Source organism: Lodderomyces beijingensis (genome assembly GCF_963989305.1).
Source record: "Lodderomyces beijingensis strain CBS 14171 genome assembly, chromosome: 1".
NCBI classification, from domain to species: domain Eukaryota; kingdom Fungi; phylum Ascomycota; class Pichiomycetes; order Serinales; family Debaryomycetaceae; genus Lodderomyces; species Lodderomyces beijingensis.
Window position 1 is genome coordinate 375,748 of NC_089970.1, and position 13,995 is coordinate 389,742.

Below are 13,995 nucleotides of genomic sequence, written 5' to 3' on the forward strand. Positions count from 1 at the left end.
TACAGACAAAAAGTGTTGTCATTCCACGTCCACAAATAGATGCAACAAACCCTCGACGGTCTCTTGCAAGTCCGTGATGCGTATTTCTCTGCGCTCTAGTTCGCCGTTCTTACCAATGTTGGTGCTGTACTTTCTGAGTGAAAATAGCGTAGCTTTAAATGTCATTTGATAGATTTCTTTAATCTTTAACTTTGCATTTACAGACGCGGCTTGGTTTAAAGTTAAACCTCGAAGTCGCAAGCCTGATAGAATGATTTTGTTGACTGCGCGGTTGATTTGATCAGGAGTCGACAATGGCCGCGATACAGACTGTTTTTCTCCATCCGCGGTAGACGGCGCGGGTTCCTGGAGCTTCTTCTTTTGCAACACCTTGTCGAATATTTTGGATGGGGTCTGGCTCGGTGCCGTTTCGGTGTAAACCACAAAGGCATTGGATGTAGTCGAGGTCCCCGCTGTGAGTTTCTCAAACGGCTCAAGCAACAGGAAATCAAGTACAAAGGACCTGACGTCCTTATCATGGTAAAACACCACATATACACCATCGTCATCATCTTCTTCTCCTTCGCTATATATCTTTGTGAGGAGACCGAGCCTTTGGCCCAGGTCAGACTCCCGTCTACCAACTAGTTTGCTTTCAAAATACCCCTCCGTGGCAGATTCGCCTGTGTAAACCGTGAATAGCGGGCTCGAAATCAAGTAGATGGGAATTCTCGAATAGAAAACATAAGCGATGAAAGTCAATTTCTTTGCAAAAGGTGTCACCTTTTCCGCGACACCAGACCAAAACTGGACGTCATCGTAAACCTTGCCGCCATCTTCCACCTGTGCACTAAAGTGATGGTTCATGGATCATGGAAAAAAGTGACTATCATCCTATACTGGTGTTATGGGTGGCAAAAAAAGAAAAAACAAACGACAAAAAAAAAGTGTCGTCACTATTTCGAGACATGAAAAATAATCTGCGAAGCGTCAACCCGAGTGGGAGTATTGGAGTTTTACAACTAGCAATTTACCAGCTCAAAAAGTAATCATTTTCTACCGGTCTCTATCAATGATTGATGCTAATTGCAAGTTTATTCACGCAGTGGCGCTTTTGCAGCGGACAGTTTACTTTTTTGAAACCCGACTTGTTGCAAATTGTGTGCTGTGTGTGGCATCTCCAGCATGTTCCGCTTCGTAACGGGGCGGAGAAAAAAACAGCTCGAGGTTTGGAAAGTGGATGCCATAAACACACACACGCTACTTGATTTCAACTCTAGAGGAAACCTCTATCAGCTGTAGATACAAATAAAGGTTGTTGACAACTGACAATTTACTCTGATCCAAGACACAGCAGTAGTAGTAGTAGTAGTGGTAGTAGAGATCATGGCTTCAGGGCGGTTTGCCTAAGTTTACCTGGGTCCCTGGCATGTCGCGAGACTTGAGAGTGACAGAAAAGAGAAATTTCAAAGCGATTTCTTAAAAGATCATCTGAGACACACACACACACACACACTTGAGAACACACACACACACAGACAGCTCCTTCTCCCTTTCCACAACGGATCTCCATCCATACCCAGAAACAGCCTTTGCAGGATCTCTAGCGGAAGACCACGCTTGATTGGAGGGCGTAAAGCACGGAGAATTTTTTTGTTGTTTTTCCCCTTCTTCTTCTTTCATTTCTGTCCAAGGAGGAGGGCAAATATCAGACAAGGCCGAAGGAAGGAAAAAAAAAAACCCACACCTAATAAAAGTGTGCACATTTTACTCGGAAGAGATAAATACCTTGTACACACGGGGGGTGGCTGAGATAAGAAGTTCTTATAGAAAGTGATATTCCTGGCCACACAGACCAAAGAGATGACGACTAGAACCAGGGTGTACTCCGTGTCGAACATATACAACGATGTCAACAACAACAAGCCGTCGGAGTACTGGGACTATGAGAACCACAAAATCGTATGGGGCGATATCAAAAACTACGAAATCGTGAGTAAGATAGGCCGGGGCAAGTACTCCGAGGTGTTCCAGGGCCTAAACGTTCTCAACGACGAGCCGTGTGTCATCAAGGTGTTGAAGCCCGTCAAGTTGAAGAAGATTTACCGGGAAGTCAAGATTTTGCAGAACCTAACCGGCGGCCCCAACGTAGTTGGTCTTCTAGACGTTGTGCGGGATGAGCAGTCCAAAATACCGGCGTTGATCTTTGAAAAAGTCAACAATGTCGACTTCCGAGTCTTGTACCCCAAATTCACGGTGAAGGATATCCAGTACTACTTCACCCAGCTATTGATTGCCCTAGATTACTCGCATTCGATGGGGATCATCCATCGCGATGTCAAGCCGCAGAATATCATGATTGATCCCATGAATAAGAAGCTCAGGTTGATCGATTGGGGGTTGGCCGAGTTTTACCACGCGGGGATGGACTATAATGTGCGGGTTGCTTCTCGATACCACAAGGGGCCCGAGTTGCTAATAAACCTACAACAGTACGACTACTCGCTAGACTTGTGGTCGGTGGGGTGCATGTTGGGGGCGATAATATTCAAGAAGGAGCCGCTTTTCAGGGGCGACTCCAACAACGACCAGCTCGTGCAGATTGCAAAAGTGTTGGGAACAGAGGCGTTGATGAGGTATGTCAACAAGTACGGTCTCAAGCTCAGCTCGGATTACGATGACATCTTGGGCAATCACTCCAAAAAGCCATGGAAGGCGTTTATCAATAATGAGAATCGTCATTTGATCAGCGAAGAAGCATTGGATTTGATAGACCGGCTACTTCAATACGACCACCAGCTTAGACCGACGGCGAAGGAGGCAATGAACCATCCATTTTTCAAATTGTAAAATAAAGGAAATAGCAAGTTGGCAACTCTTTCCCTTTTCTGTTCCCCTTCCCTTTCTTAATAAATGCATCTTGTTGGGTTGAGAAAAGTATCCTTTCTACACCGTAGCTGGGTTGTATATCTGTCTTTTTTTCTCACTTTTACCATTCTCGTGCGCGTACGGTGTTTAAGGTTCTCAACTACTAGGTGCGTGTACAGTCAATGATGAGCATCTCCATAAAACACACACACACACAAGCACAAGCACAAGCACAAGCACAAGCACAAGCACAAGCAAACGCACACGCAATCACTATCTGATACAAACATCCCCCACGCCAAGTCATGTCGCAAGCGGAACCTCTAACTTCAAATGTGCGACCAGCAACTGACTCGTTGATAACTATACGGATAATCAAATCTTTCCCCTACCGTAACGTGAAAAACATAATCATCAAAGACATAAACTTGAAATCTACCACCCCCCTACAATTGCTAGAGCAAGTTAAAAGTGAGATCAACACCAGTGGCGCCTTGAGACCATTTAGGAACGTCGAGTATGACGCTTTGAAAATCTACACTCAAGCGCACGGATCAAAGTCTATGAACCTAGTGATCAATTTCGAAAACGACGAGGAGTGGACGCTTGTCAAGATGGGGAAAGAGACGCGAGATGGCGGTTTGTGGGACCTTGGTGTTTGCAACGAAACTGAAATCAGTGTGTTTAACTGGCAAGCGTACCTTGAATTCAAGCAAAACCCAGAGGAAAAATGGTAGACTTACGAGTGGTGTACATTAGGAGGTGCGGGTACGAGTTTAGAGGCGGTGTCTGTATAGGGTCCATAACACTGATTTTTCCACAGCAAGAGAGTTACCAGTTGAAGCTATGGTTCATCTCAGTAACACGTGTGTGTAGGGTCTGGGTCTGTTATGTAGTCTGTTGCTCACGTGATGTTGCAACAGTGACGGAAGTTAATGTCGTGGAAAATGTCACGACAGTCACGTGCTAGAAATCACGTGCTACACAGCCAGTAGTGGCAGAATACTGCTAGCCAATAGTAGAGTTTGTTTTATAAATAATGTGGTAGAGAGGCGCTACCAACTGTGCACCATATTGAGTCTCTGCGGCCATTTGCCTTACTATTCTTACTATTGCACTTACCACTACTATTACTACTAGTGCGGTTTCTACTGGTACCGCAGTCACTATACACACCATACAGAGAGAGAGAAAAGTGCACTTTTCATCAACTGTTGGTTGAAAAATGTTCGAAAATTATACCCAATAGGAAAAGTAGAATTATACAACTCGTGTGTCTCCCCATCCCTCCCTTCAACCTCCAAAACAGGCTTTATCCATACACACACACACATTCCCGCCCGCTCTTCAATCTTCTTATTCAATAACCTCCGTTGGAAAAAAGGAATTACACCGGTTATTGATTAAAAAAGTTTTGAGTTTGACCGAACATTTCCATAGACAATTTGGGCATTCAATATCCCCGAAATTTTTTATTGAAAAGAACAAAAAAAACCATAAAAAAAACCGATTGCTTTGAAGATCCATTGAGGAGTTAGAACACGGGAACCACTTAAAAAAACACAACTACTTCTGTCCATAATGTTCAAATCTGCGTTTAAAACAGTGAACCAACCGTTGGTGCAAAAATTTATTGCTGGAGGTGTGGGAGTCACTGGCTTGACTGCATCCTATTTATTATACCAGGACTCCATGACTGCCAATGCCATGACGGCAGCAGAGCACGGATTGCATCCTCCGGCTTACAACTGGCCCCACAACGGGATGTTTGAGACTTTTGACCATGCCTCGATCAGAAGAGGGTTCCAAGTTTATAGAGAAGTGTGTGCGGCTTGCCATTCCTTGGACAGAATTGCATGGAGAAACTTGGTTGGAAGCTCCCACACCACTTCGGAAGCAAAAGCCATGGCCGAGGAGATTGAATACGACGACGAGCCCGACGACGAAGGTAAGCCAAGAAAGAGACCAGGTAAATTGGCCGATTACATACCTGGTCCTTATGAAAACGAACAAGCCGCTAGAGCAGCCAACCAAGGTGCCTTGCCTCCAGACTTGTCGTTGATTGTCAAGGCTAGACACGGCGGTTGTGACTACATCTTTTCCTTGTTGACCGGTTACCCCGAAGAGCCACCAGCAGGTGTAGTGTTGCCAGCAGGCTCAAACTACAACCCTTACTTCCCCGGTGGTGCTATTGCCATGGCTAGAGTCTTGTTTGACGACTTGGTTGAATACGAAGACGGTACACCAGCCACCACCTCACAAATGGCCAAGGACGTTACCGTGTTTTTGAACTGGGCTGCTGAACCCGAACACGACGAAAGAAAGAGATGGGGTTTGAAGACCTTGATAGTGGTCTCGTCGTTATACTTTTTGTCGATCTGGGTCAAGAGATTCAAATGGGCTCCAATAAAGAGCAGAAAATTCAGATTCGACCCACCAAAAAAGTAAACATCAAGACATGACCAAGGCTGAGTGTGCTCTTTGATTTTGTTCATCATCATCATCATCATCATCATCATCAACATTATTTCTCTGTGTGATTGAAGGTGTTTTAAAACTCAAAACGGGGGATGGATAACCATAGATATAACTTGTCAATTTTTTTTTTAATTGTATAGTGTATGCAAACAAATTCCATAAAAAAGAAAAGATTAATACAAGTTGTTCCTACTGTACAGGCTAGTGAGCTGGCGATTCTTTCTTGACCTCCTCTTCCTTCTTACAAAGTCGAAACTGAACAAGCTGCACTTGGCTGTGTATCATCTTTTTTTTTTTGGTTTGTTGCTTCTTCAACCGGTGGAATCTGCGTTGAACATATTTCCAGCAAGCGTTATCACGTGATTTATTTTTTACAATCTCGGAAAAATGACTCGCCGGATGAATTATGTGAAAAAAATACATAGATTTCACCAGATCTCAGCGTAAAGTCAGTAAAGGCAGTAATCTATGGATTCAGCGATGTTTCTGGATGTAGACCGGGTCTGTCATAAGCAAGATACCGTTACTTTTGGCCGTGTTCACTCCCCTTTCGACCTCTTTAGGCTTCAACCTCTGCCGAAATTATGTACTATCTCCCCGTCCAATTACCCGTTCCTGGAAAAAAACAAAAAAAAAAAAAGAAAAAAAAAAGCTGTAAGAGTAGGCCCTGATTTTTTTTTTCATCTTTCTACTTCGAGCCAAGTGACCCACTTCAACAATAGCAACAATTACATTCCAAATTTTTCTAATTGTTGGGGGAATTTAAATTTCGCCGACTTGCACTCGTTCATCTTTTTTCAATTTTTGTTGTTTTTTTTTTCTAACTACCGGCAATACCACCTATGCGACTGGATACCCCAATGTCAACAAAAAAGAACTTGGACCAGAACGACGTAACCGTTGCCGTCTCGGACAACGAGAGTCTGACCTCGGCAGCATCCACCAACTCGTCCAAGGGCCTCTTGGGCGGCCCCCACAATGGCAACGTCTTCGACGAAGCTACACCGATCCTGGACTCGGAATCGCGACCTTCGCGAATGGTGATTATACTAGCGTTGGCGTCGTCGATTTCGGGGTTCATGTTTGGCTACGACACGGGGTACATATCTTCGGCGTTGGTGCAAGTGGGCACTGACTTGTCGGATAAGCTCTTGACGAACGGGGAGAAGGAGTTTATAACCTCGGCGACGTCGTTGGGCGCGCTACTAGGTGCCATTCTTGGTGGACTTCTCGCCAACTATGTGGGAAGGAAAGGTGTTTTATTGGGCTCAAATGTGATATTTGTGGTGGGGACTATTGTTCAGCTTGTTTCGAAAACAGTGTGGTGCATGATTGCCGGCAGGTTCATCTTGGGGTGGGGGGTGGGCATTGCGTCGTTGATTGCCCCGCTTATGCTTTCGGAGCTCGCTCCCTCCAAGTACCGAGGAAGACTAATTGTCACCAACGTCATGTTTATCACTGGGGGCCAGTTGGTTGCCTATTTCATCAACTGGGGGTTGACGCGAGTTGCGCACGGATGGAGAGTTTCGGTGGGGTTGTGCATGGTGCCGCCCGTTATCCAGTTTGTGCTATTCTGGTTCTTGCCAGACACACCGAGATTCTACATTATGAATGGCGAAGTTGTAAAAGCCAAAGATGTGTTGAGGAAAATCTACAACAACCCATCCGAAGCATTCATTGACGCCACCGTCGACGACATGATCCGCTCTGACTCGACAGTTCCTGGCCACAATGCTTTCCAAAAAGCATGGAAGTCGCTCAAGATTATCCATACCACCCCTGGAAACTTTAGGGCTTTGATACTAGCATGTGGACTTCAAGGTATCCAACAGTTTACCGGTTTCAACTCGCTAATGTACTTTAGCGCAACTATATTCGAGACCATTGGGTTCAAAAATCCCACCGCCGTGTCCATCATCATCTCAGCAACGAATTTTGTCTTTACCGGCATCGCTCTCTGCATCATTGACAAAGTCGGCAGAAGAAGGATCTTGCTCGTTGGTATGCCATGCATGTGCGCATCCTTGGTTGTTTGCGCCGTAGCATTCCATTTCTTGAACATTGATTTTTCCAGCGGCATGCAGATAGTCTCGAGAGGCATCAACGGATGGGGCATTGTGGTCATTGTCGGAATGATTCTCTACGTTGCATCCTACGCCATTGGAATCGGCAATGCAGCATGGGTGGGCGTCGAGCTTTTTTCAGACGTCAATGTGCGTGCCATTGGCGCAATGTTTGCCTCTGCCACCAACTGGACTGGCTCATTAGTGGTGGCATCTACTTTTTTAACCATGTTGGAGAATATTACACCCACGGGCACGTTTGCCTTCTTTGCCGGCTTGTGCTTAATTTCATTCTTCTTTGTCTACTTCTTGCTTCCCGACACCGCCGGGTTGGAGTTGGAGGAAACAACAAACTTTTTGGCCAACGGATTCAACGTGAAACAGTCGGTCGAGCTATCAAAGTTGAGGAAGAAACAGTCCAAGTACACAAATGATGCATCCCCATAAGATTTTGTTCTGTTCTTTTTTTTTATTCAAGTGTTAAATATTAGATATTGTAACAATCTTTAATTCATTCACAACAGTTCCAGCTCTTTTTGCCGTTGACGAGTTCCTTCTTCAGATCAAGTCTTTCTACATTATAGACTCACGTGAGAGTAAGCAAGGCTGTAGTATCTGTAATGTAAAGTGACATTGAATGGATGGTTTACTGGAACGAAATTGAGCGAAAGAGACAGAAGAGAAAGAACGGAAAAAAAAATTGATGCTTCATGTTTTCGATCCCAGGATCCAGAAACCCGAAGGAAAGAACCCAGCACGGCCCTCTCAAATGGATTGAATATACACCACCAACACCACCAACAGCAACAGCAACAACAAAAAACAAAAACTCATGTCCACACCAGCACTTTTGCCTCTGATAGGAGACGATGCAAGTGAAGCAGGTGAATACTCGTCTGCCGGTGAAGAAGATGTGTACATGCCGATCCAGCGAATGGCGACTTTGGCCGATTACGAGTTCATGGACAAGTTGGGCCTGGGCACATTTGGAGTGGTGCACAAGGCACGAGATAAGAAAACAGGGCAGCTCGTGGCGATGAAGCAGATTCTATATCACCTGGTGAAAGAGGGGTTCCCCATTACGGCGTTGCGAGAAATCACGATTTTGAAACAACTACACCATGCCAACGTGTTGAGCGTGCAGCAGATGATATTTGAAGAGCCCAAGGTCAAGGACAAGACCGAGTTGATCACCCAGCGCGGGACGTTTTACACGGTTGCTCCCTACATGACCAGTGACCTCGTGGGCCTACTCAAGAACCCCAACATCCACTTGGAGTTGAGCCAGATTAAGTGCTTGATGCAGCAGCTTCTCACGGGTACTCAGTACATACACGATGCAAATTTTTTACACCGCGACATCAAAGCTGCAAACATTCTCGTTGACCAAACGGGGGTTTTGAAAATTGCCGATTTTGGCTTGGCTCGACTATACCACGGCACCGCGCCTCGTTTAGGCATGGGGCCCGGAGGCGGCGAAAAGTCATACACCAGCCTTGTGATCACGAGGTGGTACCGGCCGCCCGAGATCTTGCTCGGCGAAAGGAAATACACCACTGCGGTTGATCTATGGGGAGTAGGATGCGTGTTTGGCGAGTTGTTCACGGGCAACCCCATATTGCAGGGCAACACCGATGCGCAACAGGCGCAGCTAATCTTTGAGCTCGTGGGATCCCCGAAATCTTGGTCCGAGGCCGCCAATTTGCCAAACAAGAACGATTATAACATTGGATTGGGCTGCCTGCGGAGCATGGAAGCGAGATTTGAAAAGATTATGCCTGCATCGGGCGTCAGCTTGCTCAGTGGGCTTTTAACGTTGGACCCGTACAAGCGGTTGAACGCGTTGGATGCTTTGAACCACGAGTTTTTCACGACGGAGCCGTTGCCGTTGCGCCCGGACCAGATGCCGCGTTTCGAGGAGTGCCATGAGATTGACAAGGAGAGGTTTAAAACGATACGGAACACAGCACGGCATACCGTTTCTGAACGACACGTTAATACGGGGCAAGCAGGCGGTGATCGATTTGAGAGAGTAAACAGGCAGGGAGACGAGAAAGTGGTAAGACATGGACATGAAGATAACGGGTATGATGAGTTTAATAGAAGGTCGTCGTACTCTCAACGATATAATCCATCTGGAACGTATCCAGAGGAGCAGCCGTACCAAGATGAGCGACAGTACCAAGATGAACGAGTGTACCAAGACGAGCGACACTATTATGAGGAGGAAGACATGGGTGGTTATTACAACGAAGGGGCTGCAAACGATTATTACACACGCGGTGGTGGTGGTGGCGAAGAAAGCCACAACAAAAAATACGATGACAATTATGACCACGGGTACTACAAAACTAATGACCGCCGGCAAAGGTACGATTACCGAACGCGCAACCTGGATATGTCTTACGACCAACGGCGAAACCCAAGAGCAAACTACAACTCGTACGTTCCTAGAAGTCAGCAGACGGGTTCTTCCCAACGATGGCGACAGGCTCCCAGCTTGAGGAATTCTGGAGGGCATCTATACGATACGGAGCCTCGTTTTCGTCATCACCGAGACTCGCCATCTCGAACTGTAAATTTACGAACACAACCGCGGTACCATGATGATGGCGAAGAAACACGTCGCTCAGCGCCCTATACACTGCATCCTACACAAGAAACCAGGCCGTCTGATGCCCACTTACCAAATAGACCAGATGTCAAGAACCACCCACGTTCAACGAGCAAAGAGCCAAATGGGAGAACGTCAAGAAAGGACACACCAGCCATGAGTGAGATGAAGGGGTCACACTACTCAGATCACGCTTCCTCTGGTCCCTCGAGCACCTCTGGGAAAGAGCAAACCACATCAAAGTCGATAGAGAGAATGTCGTCTGATAAGCTGGAGAAGAAAATAACAGCGGAGGGTGACAACACACAATCGCATAGGCGATCAAGTGCAAACACACTACAAGCTGCTGAGAATAGAAGCGGAAAGGACACCGATAAGTCATGCTTTTCACAGCAGCAGCAGCAAGCTTCGCGATTGGAGCAGACGGAGCGACACGCGGCACCATCATCTCTTGGACTGTCTCTGAGCGCGTTGCTGCGTGACATTTCCAAGCCGTCTAACCTGCGCACTCCAACTATAACAACGGCTCGTCACACACTGGTTACTAATGGTTTCAAAGACAACGGAGAAACCAAATCTAACCTCGACGAGACACCATCGGTGTTTAGACTGGGGAGCCAGAGTGCACCTCGCAGGAGTTTACCCATAAAAAGGGAAACGACGGCCGATAGAGAGAGCAAGCCTACACCTCTAACGCAGGGTAGGCAGCAGGTCCATGTTAGAACATCCACTCTGACAAATGAACCCAGGAAAGAGCGTGCAGACGAGTCTAATTTTGTCTCGGGAAAAGACAAATTGAGGTTGGATGAACAGCAGCGGCGAGGACATGCTCATATTTCCGGATCAAATTTCGCCAGACAGAAACGCGGTTTCAATTATCTCGAGCAGCAGGATAGTGACCTCAGCGACGTTGATATTGCTGGAACCTCCGACGATGCACTTCAAAGGTTCATACGTGAAGAGGACATGAAAAATGACCTGGTGCTGAGAAGAATCAAGTCTGAAACTGTTTTTTTCAAAAAGGGGAAACGGTAGTCAACCAGTTGCATGATATATATCTCTCGCACTTTGATGAATATTTAGTACTATGCAATTGAGAAAAACCTTCCTGAGAGAAATGATGAAATAGAGGTTCCCAGAATTTGAGAAGAAGCGATAGCATTAATAGCGCTTTTCCACGCGTTGACGAGGCATCAACTTTTTTTTTTTACTACCCCCGATGTCAAACTCCGGTTCTCGGATCTTTTTTTATTTTTTTTTCCGTGTGATGTCACTGATCTTTTAGATAAGTTTCCCTTTTTTTTTTCCTCTATTGATCTATAAGATCAACCTCCACTCCCCGATTATTTCAACATCGCCAGTTTTTGATTCTCCCAGCACGTACCATGGCCACGCTTGAAGACTACTTTTCAATCCAGACGTTTCTTATTGTGTTGAGAGAGACGTTGGAATCCGCCATCATCATTTCGGTGCTATTGTCGTTTGTGCATCAAACTTTCTACCCTTCCCATGCCGCCACTACGTCTAGAAACAGCGCCGACGATCCAGCTAGTGCGGCATATCATGCAATCACGGTGGACTCGTCCAAAGACACCGAGCTGGATGTCGAAGATGCGAAATTGTACAAGTTTTTGAACTTGCAGATCTGGATAGGCGGGCTCTTGGGTCTATTTGTTTGTCTATTGGTGGGCTCTTTCATTTTAGCCGTGTTCTACATCATTGGGAGTGATTTGTGGGCAGTTTCCGAAAAGTACTGGGAGGGCACGTTTTCGATTATTGCCAGCTTGATCATATCAGTCATGGGGGTCGAGATCTTGCGCGTGAGCAAGATGCAGCAGAAGTGGAAAGCCAAGCTTGCTCGGCTCGTGCAACTGTCGAGTTTTTACCCCGGTAGCTCAAACTCGCTGACTACACGCACGGGCACTACCTGGATAGATCGGATTCGGTTGTGGACTGAAAAATACAATCTCTTGATCTTACCTTTTGTCACCACGCTCAGAGAAGGACTAGAGGCCATCGTGTTTGTCGGCGGTATCGGCATCAACGAAAACACTTCCGTTTGGGCGATTGTCAACTCGGCTCTCCTCGCGATAATGGTGGGGTCTGTAATCGGGTTCATCCTATACCGGTCGGGAAACAGCCTTTCGTTGCAGTGGTTCTTGATCGTGTCGACGTGTTTCCTATACCTAGTTGCCGCTGGCTTGTTCTCCAAAGGGGTGTGGAATTTTGAGTTGCAGCAGTTTATCGATGCATGCGGCGGCCAGGACGTGAGCGAGACGGGCCATGGTCCAGGCTCCTATGATATCGCGCGAAGCGTGTGGCATGTCAATTGCTGCAATGGCGAAATGCAAGAAGATGGTGCCTTCTGGATGATCTTCACTGCCATCTTTGGGTGGACAAACTCGGCCACGTATGGAAGCGTAATTAGTTACACCTTGTATTGGGTCGTGGTCACCTGTGCGTTCACGGCCTTGTTGTACGAAGAAAAACATGGGTACTTGCCGCTTATTCCCATCCGCTGGCAGTTGAAGCGTATCAGGAAAAGATTGAGTGTCTATGCTCCCTTGCCTGAGGATCCGGAACTTTGTAGAGACATTCGACAAAGTATTGATTCGGCAAACTCCGCGACACCACTACAACAACAGTGATTGTCAAGAGAAGTCAGCCTCATAATGAATTTTCATTTTGAAAAAGGTTTCTTAAAAAAATAGATTAAACGGCAAAATAGGCTTTGGGGTGGGGGATCTCAGTGGCCACTGCGGTGGGAAAATTTCAATAATATGCCTTTGTCACCTCTGAAGGAAAAAAAAAAAGACAAAAAAAAACAAGAGCGATTTTTTTATCAGATTAGATCAATCTGATAATATCTGAAATTTAAGATTTGTGCGGGAGATGGTTATGAACTTCGAGAAATGTTCACCAACAGACATGAGCTAGACTTTTGTGATTTCTGCACCACAGACGGCATGAGCTCTGCCTGCCAAGCAAAACATAAACTAAAAACAAAAAGGAAAATCACTTTTTCATGGGATTTTCATCTTCGGATGCTCCAGGATCCACAAACAAGCAATTCTCCATACGCCAACAAATTTTTGGTTTATTTTTGACGTCTCGTCAATTGTAAGGAAGGCTTACGAACAGTCTTGGCCGTTGGCTTTTGACCATTGCTCCTTTGACGCCAGGCCTTTCAAACTTGCTCTTTTAATTATCTGTGACGACAAGCTCAGCGGACATGAATTCTTTTTTCACTTGCAAAGGCATTCTAGTTTTCCTAGTTTTGAAATTGACGATGGAATCGCCCACGGTCGAGAACAAAAAAATTTTAGCTGTTGATCTAAAGTAGCAAGATTGACTATGTGAACATTGTGAGCACTACATGTGTAATTAACACGGCTACTAACGTGATTGGCTGTTTCCAGTCTGACGCAATAAAACGGCATTTTTTTTTCTTGTTTAGTACAGTCGATCATTTTATCTCCGCTGGTTAATTTATTTTTTTGAAGTCGAGGATCGTAAATGAGGCTGGATTTATTATTACATACATTCAGCTCTAGACGGGAGATGGTGGAGAAAGAAAAAGGGCGTGCGGGGTCTGGGGAGTGGGGATTTTGGAAGGCTTGATAACTCGAAGCTCCTTGGGAGGGGGGGACTTTCCAGAGCGGAATTTCGCCTTTCATACAATCATTCTCGTATTTGGAATGATAATCAGAGGAGTATATCGGCACCGAAAGTAGAACAGTTCATAAAAAGTAGATTTTGCACTTTTTTTTGCCAAGAGAACGGATGGCTGGAGCGGTAAAGAGGCAGGGGGTCCAAAAGTGCCTGAATTTGCAACCATTTTTTGAATTTTTCTTGGGCAGCGGAGGTTCAATTACATTTCAACAGAACCAAAAAAAAACAGGCAAAATCAATGAAAGGAGTTGGGAGCAACTTCATTCTCAAGCTCTTCCCTTTCTTCACATCACAGTTCTAGGGGATTGCTCAGTAGTTGTG

General features: G+C 45.8%; 7 protein-coding genes across 7 annotated transcripts; 6 read left to right on the forward strand and 1 right to left on the reverse strand. All coding sequences in view use genetic code 12, as the record gives it.

Moving 5' to 3' along the window:
* Nucleotides 1–18: 18 nt before the first annotated feature.
* LODBEIA_P01580 (uncharacterized protein) lies at nucleotides 19–846 on the reverse strand (the record flags this gene model as incomplete). Its single annotated transcript, XM_066971483.1, has 1 exon — nucleotides 19–846. One exon carries the CDS (start codon nucleotides 844–846, stop codon nucleotides 19–21), a length of 828 nt encoding a protein of 275 aa, XP_066827096.1.
* A 996-nt stretch (nucleotides 847–1,842) lies between these two features.
* On the forward strand, nucleotides 1,843–2,829 carry LODBEIA_P01590 (uncharacterized protein; the record flags this gene model as incomplete). The annotated part of the gene is made up of 1 exon (XM_066971494.1): nucleotides 1,843–2,829. The coding sequence occupies one exon, from the start codon at nucleotides 1,843–1,845 to the stop codon at nucleotides 2,827–2,829; it is 987 nt and encodes a 328-aa protein (XP_066827097.1).
* A 323-nt stretch (nucleotides 2,830–3,152) lies between these two features.
* On the forward strand, nucleotides 3,153–3,584 carry LODBEIA_P01600 (uncharacterized protein; the record flags this gene model as incomplete). Its single annotated transcript, XM_066971506.1, has 1 exon — nucleotides 3,153–3,584. One exon carries the CDS (start codon nucleotides 3,153–3,155, stop codon nucleotides 3,582–3,584), a length of 432 nt encoding a protein of 143 aa, XP_066827098.1.
* Nucleotides 3,585–4,428: 844 nt separating this feature from the next.
* LODBEIA_P01610 (uncharacterized protein) lies at nucleotides 4,429–5,295 on the forward strand (the record flags this gene model as incomplete). The annotated part of the gene is made up of 1 exon (XM_066971517.1): nucleotides 4,429–5,295. One exon carries the CDS (start codon nucleotides 4,429–4,431, stop codon nucleotides 5,293–5,295), a length of 867 nt encoding a protein of 288 aa, XP_066827099.1.
* Nucleotides 5,296–6,167: 872 nt separating this feature from the next.
* Nucleotides 6,168–7,835, forward strand: LODBEIA_P01620 (uncharacterized protein; the record flags this gene model as incomplete). Its single annotated transcript, XM_066971528.1, has 1 exon — nucleotides 6,168–7,835. One exon carries the CDS (start codon nucleotides 6,168–6,170, stop codon nucleotides 7,833–7,835), a length of 1,668 nt encoding a protein of 555 aa, XP_066827100.1.
* A 385-nt stretch (nucleotides 7,836–8,220) lies between these two features.
* On the forward strand, nucleotides 8,221–11,037 carry LODBEIA_P01630 (uncharacterized protein; the record flags this gene model as incomplete). Its single annotated transcript, XM_066971539.1, has 1 exon — nucleotides 8,221–11,037. One exon carries the CDS (start codon nucleotides 8,221–8,223, stop codon nucleotides 11,035–11,037), a length of 2,817 nt encoding a protein of 938 aa, XP_066827101.1.
* A 350-nt stretch (nucleotides 11,038–11,387) lies between these two features.
* On the forward strand, nucleotides 11,388–12,650 carry LODBEIA_P01640 (uncharacterized protein; the record flags this gene model as incomplete). The annotated part of the gene is made up of 1 exon (XM_066971550.1): nucleotides 11,388–12,650. One exon carries the CDS (start codon nucleotides 11,388–11,390, stop codon nucleotides 12,648–12,650), a length of 1,263 nt encoding a protein of 420 aa, XP_066827102.1.
* Between the last annotated feature and the right edge of the window lie 1,345 nt (nucleotides 12,651–13,995).